Source organism: Oratosquilla oratoria, unplaced genomic scaffold (assembly GCF_046742065.1).
Source record: "Oratosquilla oratoria isolate Oo_2021 unplaced genomic scaffold, ASM4674206v1 SCAFFOLD107, whole genome shotgun sequence".
Lineage (NCBI taxonomy): Eukaryota > Metazoa > Arthropoda > Malacostraca > Stomatopoda > Squillidae > Oratosquilla > Oratosquilla oratoria.
In genome coordinates, this window is record NW_027467464.1 from 347,593 (window position 1) to 362,500 (window position 14,908).

Sequence of the window (14,908 nt, forward strand, 5' to 3'; positions counted from 1 at the left end):
CGGGGATATGTGGACTGGGGCTCCTTCGGTGAACCTCTCCAAGGGGCACCACATTCGACGACTGCACCTTCCGAACCCTGTATCACCCAAGAGATGTGGTGTGCCCTATCCAATGTGATTGCTGTGTGTATTTGTATACAGGTATATATGTATGTATGTATGTATGTATGTATGTATGTATGTATGTATGTATGTATGTATGTATGTATGTATGTATGTATGTATGTATGTTTGTATGTATGTATGTGTGTATGTCTGTATGTATGTATGAATATACTGTATGTATGAGTATGTATGTATATATGTATGGATGTCTGTATACATGCATGCATGATTTGGGCCACTGTATTTGGCTTCCTTAGACTGACTCCCTCAAAAAGTAATACTGTATGTCCCTTCACAGATTTTACTCTGACCCGACAATTTTATTTAATGAAAGGGGAACTACTCCTGAATGGGTGACATCCGTGGGCACACCAGCAGGAACTATAACAACCCACTGCGTATTCCTCTCCGGGTTTTGTTTAAGCCGACAATAACAGCAAACGATTTCATTCACAAGGACTACACTGTTGCTAGTCCCCTTTGGGTTATCCATTGAGGAATTATGGAGAAACGTCTGGTACCCTATTTGGCAAGGGCGAGTATATGCAACTTCTAACGTGCACGGTATATTTATTAATTTCTATTAGTCATGCCTAAATCCCTCAGTACTTAGGACATTTTCTAACACTAATGAGTGAATAAAATAATTTTTTTATTAGGGAAAGTATTAACAATGTCAGTGTTACTCTTTATTAGTAAATATTTAAATGGGATACATACAAAATGGATATATATATATACATACACACACATTACATAACTCGGCTTCGGCTTCAGCAAAGACGGGCTTCAGAGCCTGTGGATTTTATCCTTGGTGCCTGCGAAGATGCCGTGGAACGTCGAGGTGACGGCGCCTGCCGCTTCAAACTCGGCGCGCGCGATCTCGCCCCAGTCGCGCGGGTTCAGCAAGACCAAGGCGACGTAGTTCGGGTCGGCCTGTCGGAAGGGATGATCCTTCATACATACATACATATATATATATATATATATATATATATATATATTTATATATATATATATATATATATATATATATGTATATATATACATTTGTATATATATATATATATATATATATGTGTGTGTGTGTGTGTGTGTGTGTGTGTGTGTGTGTGTGTGTGTGTGTGTGTGTGCATATATATATACATATTATATATATATTATATACATATTATATATATATATATATATATATATTTCTTTTACTTGCACACAATTGTCATCTTTACTATATTTATATAATATTTGTATTTTTGTCACCATTACTGTAACTATGTAAATTTTGTTATTTCACTTTACTCTTGAAAATGTCTTCTTCAAGACGAAATGTTGAGCACAAATAAGAAAAAAATGGAAGAATATAGAGACTTAGTTTCAATTCACCCGGTTAATGGCAAATCTCTAATCAGGAAAATCGAGAATACAAAGAAAAAACTGAATAACTACAACAATGCTGTCGTTTTTAACTCCACGTGTATTACTGAGAACCTGCTCCCCTTCTTTACTAATATGTATATATATATATATATATATATACTGTATATATATATATATATATATATATATATATATATATATATATATATATCCGAGAATTACAAGTTTGTCTTCTTTTGGGGTGACTCGTACTGCTTCAGATAGCACATTATAGAAGTTATCCTTGTCCACGTTCTCTGCAGTAAGTGTTGGAGCATAAACACTAATGATTGTCATGTGTCTGTTTCCGTGAAGCGGGATTCTCCATGTGATTAGACGTTCACTCTTCCCTCGTGGGGTCTCGGGTAAGGATCTTAGCAGTGAGGTTCGCACAGCAAACGCAATTCCGTTCAGACGTCTCTCCTCTCCTGGAAGGCCTTTCCACATAAACGTGTAGCCCTCACCTACCTCCTCCACAGTTCCCTCATCTGCAAGTCTTGTCTCTGTCAGGGCTGCGATGTCGACCCCATACCGGTTGAGTTCCGATGCAATAAGAGCAGTGCGCCTCTGTGGGCGTTCACTTTGTTCATTGTCGAGCAGCGTACGCACATTCCATGCCGCGATAGTCATAGTATGAATATCTTGAGTTCTTGTTCTATTTTGTGATATATTTCTACGATTTCGACCGCATAAGTGGAATGCCACGACAGGCGCGGTCACCTGCCCATGGAGAGTTTGGAACGAGCAAGGTCTAGGCCACCATTTCTAGGCCCCTCCCCATAAAGGGGTGAGCAGTGCGAATCCTTAAAAGGGCTGCTCAGTCGTCCTGGGTGCTGCCGAAGGAGGCCGTCGTTCCATTCGGCCAGTCCAGCGACCAAAGTCCAGGGCCGCCACACGTGCAGGTTGAGAGCTAGGAGCTTCCAGTGGCATTCGGCACCTACTCCCTTCGTTCCCTTCCCATCGCCGTGGGACTTGTTGAGAGTAAGAGCATTGAAGGGGAATATAGTTGAAGGTACTTGGAGGGGAATGCATGGAGCGGAGCTTGTGCAGAGATGATTTAAGTGGTAGGTGGGAGCACAGTCCACAGACCACTAACTTGACCACAGCACAGAGGCTCTAGTGGCAAAGATCAGGCAAAGACGACTGGTCCGTGACGAAGCTGCAGGGTGTCTGGTCCACGGTGTCCTAGGACACACCTCCCACAGGGAGAGGATCCCCCATCCGCCAACCGGGGGACGCGCCCCTACGCTGACACCCAAGCGCTGACACCTGGGTCCCTTACCGAGGGCACATCAAGACGCTAGAGAGGTTCCACATAAGCTGCCTGCAGAAGATTCTTGGCCTTAAGTGGTGGCACCGCATACCTCACACGGAGATACGAATGAGGGTGGGTGTAGATTCTCTTGAAGCTATGATCGTGCGAAAACAGCTCAGATGGATTGGACACGTGTCAAGAATGCCGGAAAATAGACTCCCAAGGCAGATTTTATATGGAGAACTCGCAGAAGGACGACGATCAGTGGGTGGGCAGCGCAAACGGTACAAAGACTGCTTGAAGGCTAACTTGAAAAAGTGTGGCATCCAACCTATGCAACTAGAAACACTAACTGAAGACAGAGATGAGTGGAAGGCGACCTGCCAGTCGGGAATGACCTCATTCAACCAAAATTATGACAGAGTGGCTGAAGAAAGACGAGCTAGGCGCCATCGTCCAGCTCTCCCAGATGGAGAGTACGTGTGTGACTTCTGTGGACGTGTATGTGCCGCCCGCATTGGACTCGTCAGCCACCGCAAGATCCATCAACGCTGAATTTCTTTCATCTTTCAACTCCTTCGCATGGAGTGACGTCATCGTCGAAATCGACGGACAGCTTTATGCATGCATATATATATATATATATATATATATATATATATATATATATATTATGTGTATATATACCAAAGGCTTCCTTTTCCCTTACACGGTGGGTAGCCAAAAAGAAAAAGGCATAGAGACCACTCCCACCCATTCCATCCCCTACATAATCCACTCCCCCCCCATCCTACCCCCTCCCTCTCATCTTGGCACCTCCTGGATGACGGGTCATTCCTTCATCCTGCCCACTGCCCTGGGTCAGAAGCAGTGTCGCAAGACACAGCACATCCACAGCAAGGCTGCTTCATTAATTCGGCGACACCCCCTCTCCGTCCCCTCATGAAGAAAAGGAGAAGACGGGGAGAAATCCTTTCGGGATGCGTCAATTTATTTCTCATACATACTTCCTCACCCTCCACTTCCCACCCACTCCTCCTCATGCATCACAGCCTCATCCATACACAACCATTCTCCATTCACCCCTATCTTCTGTTCTGTCCCGTCCTTCCTAAACAGACATTCCTCTCTTTTGTAATGCCACTTTTATCCCATCCATCCATCTCATCCTAGGACGCTTCCTCATATGCACTCCTTTCACCTCTGCCTTCCACACCTCTTGTACTAATCTTTCTTCACTCATTATTTCCATGTGTCCAAACCATCCTAATACTCTTTCATCAACCCTATCTCCCAACTCCCTTTCCACCCCTGTTCTCCTCACCTCCTCATTTCTCACTCTATCTAGCCTAGTAACCCCTATCATACTTCTCAGACACTTCATCTCAAACACATTCAAACTCCTTCTCTCTTCCTCTCTTATGTTCCATGTTTCTCCCCATATAGTGCTGTCGGCACAATCACTCCTTCATATAACCTCCTCTTAGCATCCAGTGCTGGAGGTCTATTTCTCATTACACTTTTTAATCCACCAAGGCATTTACTCGCTTCTCTCAATCTACATTCTACCTCCAACCCAACTCCTCCCTTTCGTGTCACATTCGCACCCAAGAATCTAAAACTATCCACTTTCTCCAGTCTCTCACCCTTAATGCTCACTTCCAGCCTGCTGTCACTCTCTCCCCTTGTACATCTCATCACCTTATATATGTATATATGTATGCACACACACTATATATATATGTATATATATATATATATATATATATATATATATATATATATAAGACTGAAGGTGAAAGAAGTAGACGAGGAGTAATGGGAGAATTTCACGCTTTAACGTTTCGACCCGCAGGGTCTTGATCACAAAGCTAACAACTCAAACGTAACAGGATGTTTTATACACGGACGGGTCATCTCATGGGACGCTTCGGAGAGCTTGTTATCTTATTTGCGTATTCTTTTATTATTAATAAGCTTGTGGCTTTTGCTAAACATATAAAGCCTTCTCTATGGTTAATGTTGTTATTAGTATTAATATATGCTGCCTCAATTGTCTTCCTTATTTTCTTGGATGATCCTTTATTTAATACGGTTGTGTTGTTCCAGTCTGGAAGGTGACCATGTTTATCCACATGCATTACTATGGAGTTAGATGTCCTATGGGCTGTTACGTCATTTTTATGTTTATTTATCCTTTTATTAAGTCCGCGACCAGTTTCACCAAAATATGAAGAGGGACAACTTTTACATGGAATTTTATAAACGCTGTTTTTGTTAGTGGGATTATTGTAGCTACGTGTTACCAAATGTCCTACTTTGTTACCTGACGTCCTGGCTATTTTGATGCCCGCTTTTAGGAGAAAAGTGTCTAGGTATGAATTGACATTAGAGTTTGGTACTGTGATATATCTGGTTTCATTATTACATTTATTATCATTCTTATTTTTATCTTTACTTTTGTTAATTATTTCTTTGGCTTTCTTTTTCAACCTACATAAGAGACCTTTTGGATATTTGAGTTTGATGAAAGTCTCAGTAATATGTTGTAATTCAAGATCTAGAAATTCTTTACTGCATATACGAAATGCTCTGAGGAAGAAACCTATTATAATACCTGTTTTAGTTCTGTCATTATGTCCTGAGTAGAAGTGTATATAGTCTTCTTTATTGGTGGGTTTCCGGTATACTGAAAATTTCACATTTTTATCTATTCTATGGATAATTGTGTCTAAGAAAGGTAATTTTCCGTTATTTTCATTTTCTGCAGTAAATTGTATATTTTCATTTACACTGTTTAATCTTCTGAGTTTGTTGCTAATGTCTGTATCCCTAGGTACAATTACGAGTATGTCATCAACATACCTAAACCATTTACTATTCCTACCCATTATTGTCATGTATTCTTCTGTTTCGAGTATTTCCATGACAATAATGGGTAGGAATAGTAAATGGTTTAGGTATGTTGATGACATACTCGTAATTGTACCTAGGGATACAGACATTAGCAACAACATCCAACAACATCCAAGAAAATAAGGAAGACAATTGAGGCAGCATATATCAACATTAATAACAACATTAACCATAGAGAAGGCTTTGTATGTTTAGCAAAAGCCACAAGCTTATTAATAATAAAAGAATACGCAAATAAGATAACAAGCTCTCCGAAGCGTCCCATGAGATGACCCGTCCGTGTATAAAACATCCTGTTACGTTTGAGTTGTTAGCTTTGTGATCAAGACCCTGCGGGTCAAAACGTTAAAGCGTGAAATTCTCCCATTACTCCTCGTCTACTTCTTTCACCTTCAGTCTTATTTGTCATAATATAGTCAATATATATATATATATATATGTGTGTGTGTGTGTGTGTGTGTGTGTGTGTGTGTGTGTGTGTGTGCCCGTGTGTGTGTGTGTGTATGTATATATATATATATATATATATATATATATAGTTGCAGTTAGATGCACTAAGAAAACGAGAGTGATGAATCAAGAAAATGGAGGAGAAATAGGGAAAGATGAAGTGAAAGCAGCTGTTAAGATGGTAAGGCACATGGGTTGGATGGATGCCATGCAGAATGTCTAAAGAAAGGAGGTACAGTGATGGTGGACTGGCTGGTGAGGTTATTTATTGTTTGTTTACGAGAGGGTAGAGTGCCGGAGGACTGGAGGAGTGCCTGTATCATTCCGCTTTACAAGGGAAAAGGGGACAAGTGTGAGTGTAGTAGTTTCAGAGGGATCAGTTTGTTGAGTGTAGTTGGGAAGGCTTATGGGTGGGTCTTGATTGAGAAGATTAGGAGAGGAACAGAGGGAGTAATTGGTGAGGAACAGTGTGGTTTTAGGACAGGTAGGGGTTGTGTAGATCAGATTTTTATGGTAAGATAGATATGTGAGAAAGCTATAGGAAAAGGTAAGGATGTTTTTTGGGCTTTTATGGATTTGAAAAAGGCTTACGACAGGGTAGACAGGAAGGCACTGTGGGAGGTACCGCAGATATATGGGATACGAGGAAAGCTGTTAAGAGCAGTCGAGAGTTTTTACGAGAGTAGTAAAGCTTGTGTTGGGATTAGAAATGGAAAGAGTGTAGTTTGAGGTAAAGGTAGGACTTCGTCAGGGATATGTTATGTTGTGCTGGCTGTTCAATCTTTACATGGATGGGGTGGTGCGAGAGGTGAATGCAAGGGAGGTGGGTCAGAGGATGGAGATGGTTCAAGAAAATAGAGAAAAGTGGGAAACAAGCCAGTTGTTGTTTGATGATGACACTGCGCTTGTATTAGGACCAGAGGAGGGATTGAGGAAGTTAGTGACAGAGTTTGAGAAGGTGTGTGAAAAAAGGAAGCTGAAGATATATGTGGGCAAAAGTAAGGTGATGAGATGTACAATGGGAAAGAATGACATCAGGCTGGAAGTGAGCATTAAGGGTGAGAGACTGGAGAAAGTGGATAGTTTTAGATAATTGGGTGCGAATGTGGCAGGAAAGGGAGGAGTTGGGGTGGAGGTAGAATGTAGATTGAGAGAAGCGAGTAAAAGTCTTGGTGAATTAAAAAGTGTAATGAGAAATAGACATCTGGGAATGGATGCTAAGAGGAGGTTATATGAAGGAGTGATTGTGCCGACAGAACAGTACGGGCAGAAACATGGAACATAAGAGAGGAAGAGAGAAGGAGTTTGAATGTGTTTGAGATGAAATGTCTGAGAAGTAAGATAGGGGTTACTAGGTTAGATAGAGTGAGAAATGAGGAGGTGAGGAGAACAGGGGTGGAAAGGGAGTTGGAATATAGGGTTGATGAAAGAGTATTAGGATGGTTTGGACACATGGAAAGAATGAGTGAAGAAAGATTAGTATAAGAGGTGTGGAAGGCAGAGGTGGAAGGAGTGCATATGAAGGAGCGTCCTAGGATGAGATGGATGGATGGGATAAAAGCGGCATTACAAAAGAGAGGAATGTCTGTTGAGGAAGGACGGGACAGGACAGAAAATAGGGGTGAATGGAGAATGGTTGTGTATAGATGAGGCTGTGATGCATGTGGGTGGGAGATAGTGAGTGAGGAAGTATATATGAGAAATAAACTGAGCTAGCCCGAAGGGATTTCTCCCCGTCTTCTCCTTTTCTGCATGAGGGGACGGAGAGGGGGGGGGGGTCGCCGAATTAATGAAGTGGCCTTGCTGTGGATGTGCTGTGTCTTGCGACACTGCTTCTAACACGGGGCAGTGGACAGGATGCTGGGATGACCCGTCATCCAGGAGGTGCCAGGATGAAAGAGAGGGAGGAGGGTGGAGATGAGTGCAGTGAGTAGGGGATGGAATGGGTGGGAGTGGTTTCTATACCTTTTTATTATTATTATTATTTTTTTTTTTGGCTTTCCCCCGTGTAAGGGGGAAAAAGTCTTTTGTATATATATATATATATATATATATATATATATATATATATATATATATATACATATATATATATGTATATATATATATATATGTATATCTATGTATATGTTTATACATACCTATAGGTTAATCCATACACACACACACACACACACATATATATATTTATATAGATATATATACATATATATATATATATATACATATATATATATATGTGTGTGTGTGTGTGTGTGTGTGTGTGTGTGTGTGTGTGTGTGTGTGTGTGTGTGTGTGTGTGTGTGTGTGTGTGTGTGTGTGTGTGTGTGTATTCACTTGGTCTTTTGGATCACGTGTTCGACTCGTGATCGACAGCTATTTCCCTCCTGGAAGAGAGCTTAGAGCTCGTAGGTCCGATCTATGGGTAATCCTATGACCTTTCACACACACACACACCCAACTCCCCGCCCACGAGAGTCAGAGTAACGACCCGAAGCGCAGCTGTACCGAAATTAATTTCGGCCCTGGGCAGGATTCGAACCAAGTACTACGCGCACCACCATGCTAGTAGTTCATCGTTCTACCAACTGTGTGTGTGTGTGTGTGTGTGTGTGTGTGTGTGTGTGTGTGTGTGTGTGTGTGTGTGTGTGTGTGTGTGTGTGTGTGTGTGTGTGTGTGTGTGTGTGTGTGTGTGTGTGTGTGTGTGTGTGTGTGTGTGTGTGTGTGTGTGTGTGTGTGTGTGTGTGTGTGTGTGTGTGTGTGTGTGTGTGTGTGCATCAGAAAAATTGGGTGTGCCTTAACTGGAAATAATCAAATTGATGCACAGGTAGCAGTTTCGGAAGTGTTGCTGAAACACTATATTGACTGTCGCGTCATTCTTGTATGAAGAAGATCCCCAGGCATCGTGACCTCTGTTGATTGCGTGAATGAATGCACCCGAAGACACCATTCACCCCTCTGTGATTCGAGCTATTCACCAGGCACACTTCCGCAGGATTCATATCCGTTTTTCCAGTGTACAGTGGAAAACTACACCGCAGATTTGAACACCTGATTTCCATAGATGAAATCAAATCAGAGACAGAGATTTGTGTGGATGCATCCGTCTGTAACAGCTGCTTCACATGAAGAGGGATTTAAAGACCTGGCCTCAGCTGGCAATCCTGGCACCCTGGGAGATGGAGGGGATATATCCCATCCAGATTTTGGTCGAGGGGGGGGGGGAACCTACATCATCATTCTCCCCCCCCCCCACCCATCACGACCAAAATCCAAGGGGTGGGTGGATATATTCCCTTCATCCATCCAGGACCTATGTCCACGCTAGAGCACTGTCTTTCATCCTCACAAGTGAGAGCAGAAGAGAGCCCATGTTGCCAAGACCATGTCCAAGTGTCCAGGGCGGAACATGAGAGGAGCATTGGTTCACGCAGCAATCTAGACTTTGTTTGGAAGGGTCTTGGAATAAGTATGTCAATGGCGAGCTGCCTAGGTCTGCGTTACATTGGATAACAAGTCTCCCACCCACCGCCCGCTCCCACACCCATAGTAGCAGGGCCTAGAAAGGGTGGGTCAGTGATTGCTTGGTATGCAAGATCCTTGGATTCTGGGTTGGTGCAGTGAGTGGGACTTAACCATTAAGATGGAAGAGTTCCATTGTGTTCAATCGATTATAAGATCTTCAACTCATCACAACTCTATTCAAAATCATCTTTTTTTATGATTATTATTACCTTGAAATCTTCCATTCCACTCGCACAGTGACTGTTATGGATGAAAACTCAGAGTGTCACCATATGCAAACTAAATAGTAAGCAGATTAACATATGTAAGAGGTACATAGAAACACTATGGAATAGAACTATATCAACTGAAGGGGACCCCCCGCCCAAAAAAAAAATTCTGAAGGATCTTGCTGAGTTTTTCTGTGTGATATCTTACAATTTTTATTCGATGTCTTCCATTTTACAGCAAAAGAATCTTCTACATATATAAAAAAACAAAATAGAAAGTTTTTTTAATATTGTTTAACGCCGAGGAAAAAAAGTATTAAAAAATTATTTTAAAAAACGCAAAATTTTGACTTTGACACGTTATTAAAAATTTTCTATTTAACATATGCAAAAAAACTCTATTTCATTTTGTGTCATTTATCTAGCTATTAATAGAGACCTCATATGCAAAAATCGGTTGAAAATTGATGGAGGAGATAGACTTTGTGTATCAAAAACTTACAGTTTTCAGAAACGAGTGTTAAAGTTTTTTTTTTTTCCCTTAGTTTGACTAAATTTTACATTGGACCTCCTAAGACCCATTGAAAACAGGTTCCATTGTATTTTCATGATGATTTTGCATCTTTTAAGTAACTCGGGTACTTTGTACCCTCCTACAGTGTAGGATATTATTCACTCAAAGTGAGGGTCTCATAAGCCGCCACCTCACTCTTTGTCGCAAAGTTTGAGTTCTTGGTCTAGAATGACCCAGCAAGGTAGTCTGATTGCTGGGATTCAGCTCTCTTTCTTTTCTTTGGTTTCCTTTCTGGTGTTGGAACAGGCTCTTGCTGCATCAAGGACATCACTTGTAGCCACTTGTAGCCACTTGTTAGCAAACAGTTGTTTGCGTAGAGACAACGTGTCTGATATAGGTGTAGAGGACAGAGGATCAGGTGCTGAGGATGTGGAGTTAGATGGCAGGGAGAGAGCTGCTGGAGGGAGTACTAGTGGTGGTGGCGAAGGTGGTGATAACAAAGTTAATGCTGGGGTTCTTTCTTTCTCCCCTTGAGTTGCTAATGTAGACGTTCTTATCTTCTGCAAGTGTGCCTTTTGTTTGGATAGCTTAGGCATGGCTAATATCTTCAAATATCTCTTCACTGAAAAATAGATGCGAATTTCACATGGCAAATTAGTGAACGCGGCAAGCTAACGTGTACATGTCCTTTACTTTGTAAGGCTCAGGCCACTGCCAGTCGTGCAGGCTGAACTTCCTCACACCACATACTCACGTGCATGCCTGACGTAAGAGAAAACTTTATGAGTGCATCAAACGCAAAAAAATAGAGTAAAATATGGTCAAAACGTATGTAAACAATGGTCGTGCGCAGCATGTGGCTGCCGGGGGGAGGGAGGGTAGGCCCTTTAAACCCTTTAAAAATGGCGGTACGATAAAAACACTTTACCAGCATCTAGAGCAAGATCCCTACTATGTATTTATGCAATAAAGCAATTTTTCGAGTTTTTCTTAAATCTGGGGGCGGGGGGGTCCCCTGAAAGTGAATGTGTACTTTATGTCATGAAGAAGGGGAGCATCTCAGTTAAGTAAAGTTGGACTTGATCTAGGCCCTGGCACCTTAGCTCCCCCCATCCCAGCTATAACTTCCTAGGCTCTGCTACCAATACTGTCCTTATTCAGGAGGGTAGTAAAAAAAAAAAAAAAAGTCCCTACGTACCTTCGACATGAGAGAGAAGAGGATGACCCCATCGAGCTCGTGTAAAGAATCCGGGGCCGGTACAAAGACGGGTTCACTCACCAGCTTTCCCTCCTCGTGCCAGAGCCACTTCTCTTTCGTCTTGACATTCAGTTTGACCAGCTGCATCAATTAGAGGATGAGAACGGCACCAGCAGCATTAATGTGACGGCGCCAACTTTCAACAGTTGTAAACAAAAAAGTCATCAACATTCCCAGGAGTGACAAAATAATGGGGAGGAATCATTAAGAATCGGCTTTATGTGAACGCGTCTCTTGTTGGATTCTGGGGCCTTGATACTTTTTGTCGTCCATTTTCACCCTAAACAGTGGATTAAGTTTCTGGGGAAATTTGTTTGTTAAGGGAAGTGGCAATATCGTGTTTTCTTATCGAAACAACTGGCAACATTCCATTTGTTTGTAAAGAGAGGTAGCATCATTGCGTTTGTCTATTAAGAAAAGTGGTCCTTTGATGAGTAATATCATGTCTATTTTCATTCACTGCAACCCATGTGAACAGTGTGGCAGAACTCCGATATAATGGACCAATGAAAATATACACGAGCAAGAGACCTCCATAACTGACTGCTATCGTTATGAGCCTGTACAGCCGCGACAACCACGTGGCAGGGAGCGCGCGTTGTCGCCCACATGGCTAGACCTGACGCTCTTTTGACAGTGTAGCCCTCCTTGAACCAACCTAACCTAATCTAGTGCAATTATGTAATTACGCACCACGGGTAGTGCGACTCCTGCTTGACACGACCTAACCTAATCCAGTGCAATTATGTAATTACGCTCCACGAGTCACTACCCGCGCCCTCTATATATATATCGGCTCCTGGCCGCATGTACAGCACGAGTTTGACTTACTCAGTGAGAGTGCGTGCACCGTGGGAGAAAATCTCTCCCGACCCACCTCGTCCGAATGGAAGAATCTTCAAACACGAAGAGCATTTTCTCAAGTAGCGAAGACGAAGATGCTTCTTCTCAACCCGACCTTCACCGCCGAAAGCGTCTCCGTGGCGCCCGCCTCTCAGGGACTCATGAGCCCTGAGACCTCCCGCAAGACATGGACGAGGACCCAGTTCCACCTGCGGGAAAATGTATCCCGCCCGCCGGACCCACCGCCGACAAGCCCCCAGCGTCTCCTCGTACCAACGCTACCCCTCTCACTCCTAAAGAGGGGAAAAGGATTGCACTCAAGTTTGCGTATCCTACGCAGCTGCCGTAACTTCCCACCGTGGCTCAACCGAAGAAACAACACGACCCCAACTCCACAACCAGGAAGCCCCGGGCTGAATCGGGAGCTGGCTTCTTCCTGCAACCTACCAATGAGTCCTTCTATATAATACCCCCCCCCACCACCACCACCATCACTATCCTCATGGTCGAGCTCTTTGCAATCCGGGAGGACCTCGTCAAAGTCACCATCCTACCACAAAAACCATCACGCGTCACGGTCCTGTCAGACTCTCGTTCGAGCCTAGCAGTTCTACAAAATGCCCACTGTAATACAAGACCCGACATCTTAAATGATATCCTACGTCTCTCGGCAGAAACGGCCAAGCTGAGCATCCGACTCCAGTACCAATGGGGACTCCATGTGGACTCCAGAAAGATGAAAAAGCCGACAGTGCTGCCAGAAGAGGAAGAAATGATATCCATACAATTCACGGCAAGTGATGCCTAAAGAAAGATAGACCTGGCCATTTGGGACGTGTGGAAGCCAGAATATGCCGCCACTGTCGCCTCCCGGGGATGGCCCACAACGACCTGCCTCGAGGCCAACGACTCCAGTCTCTCCTCATTGCCCCCACACATTGCGGCCATGGTATTCCGGCTCCGAATAAATCACTGGCGGACCAAGTTCGCTCAGTGCATCTGCTTCTGTGGCACAGGAATGGCGTTCTTTAGCCACTGCATCTTCCTCTGCTCCGACCTGGAGCAACATATTAGTCCATTCCAAAACCTCCTCGGTGACCCTGCTATTGCCCTAAACCTCCTGCAGAAAAACAGCCTTACAGACGCCGGTCGAAGACAGCTAATATTTAAGGCCCACCTTATCTGCTCCTACTCAATAAAGGTGACGAACTCACCAAAACTTCTTTCTCTTCCAACAGTAGCATCGTTACACTGGTGACCCAGGAGTGGCCATCATGGGCCCGTCTTCCATTGATGCCGCCCCCATCACCGCTCCACCTCTCCAAACAGCCACTGGTGAACATTAAACCAAATACAGTATACGTCGAGATGCTGCCCATGGCAACGCCTCCTACCCACAACCGACGGAGCCAGTATTAGCGTCAATATGCTCTGTCAGATATGACTTTAGTGTCCACCCAATCTGTCCTTCGCAAAGTCAATGACGAAATAATCACCGCAGCAGCAGCGCTAGCCTACAGGCACCAACAACAGACACTGGACCACCACAATCTGATGCACTGTAGATCTGCATTTAACATTTGGTAGTCGCCACGACTCCTGGATCTTCGTCTTGGCAAACGTTATGACGCCTCTCCTCAGTGTTGACTTTCCCATTCATTACAGGTTATTGGTCAATGACGCTAACAACCGTCTGGTCTATGCAACAGCTCTCGCCTCGACTACCCTCCAAACCGCACCCCTATCGACGCTAGACAGCTGCGGCAACTTCAGGATGTCTCCATCAGAGGTGGTTCATCTCAACTCTACTACAAACCGCATCTCAATCAGCCACAGCTACCGCCATCGACGATAGATATTCCTACGTCCAACGTTCATCGAGCCATCTGAGGCAACCTCAACCTGTCTCCAGCGGAGATGGCCAGTGGCCATCCCCCCGCATGCGGAATCCTCTCTTAAGCCAAGGCAATTTAATAGGGGAGTATTGTATAGCCGCGACAACCACGTGGTATGGAACGCGTGTTGCCGCCCACATGGCTAGACCTGATGCTCCTTTGACAGTGCGACCATGCTTGACCCGACTTAACCTAATCCAGTGCAATTATGTAATTACGCACCCGCGCCGTATGTATGTATGTATATATATATATATATATATATATATATATATATATATATATATATATATATATATATATATATCTGCTCCTAGCCGCATGTATAGTCCGCACTACCACTGACACAGTCCAGTCTAACGGTAGTGCATCCTCCTCCGACAGCGAAGTGCTTACCCTTTAAGCCCATAAGGATAACTAAATTTCCTTCCAAAACTCCTTCCAATTAGTAGGACTCACTGAAGCCAACTATTCCCATGGATAGACTGGATTTACGTGTGTTCTACCATAACGTCCGTAGCT

The 14,908-nt window shown here is 43.5% G+C and overlaps 1 protein-coding gene across 4 annotated transcripts in view; it reads right to left on the reverse strand.

Annotated features, from left to right (window-relative positions):
• Positions 1-795: 795 nt before the first annotated feature.
• LOC143022513 (beta,beta-carotene 15,15'-dioxygenase-like) overlaps positions 796-14,908 on the reverse strand; it is a 139,083-nt gene continuing 124,970 nt past the window's right edge. The window contains exons 10-11 of one of the 4 annotated variants that reach the window (XM_076180760.1): positions 11,589-11,729; positions 796-1,041 (exon numbers count right to left, since the gene is read on the reverse strand). In XM_076180760.1, the coding sequence (XP_076036875.1) occupies positions 895-1,041; positions 11,589-11,729 (288 nt within the window). In that variant the 3' untranslated portion in view covers positions 796-894. Of the gene's footprint in view, positions 1,042-11,014; positions 11,153-11,588; positions 11,730-14,908 lie in introns of those variants that run through there. The other 3 variants (XM_076180759.1, XM_076180761.1, XM_076180762.1) reach the window with 3 other exon arrangements.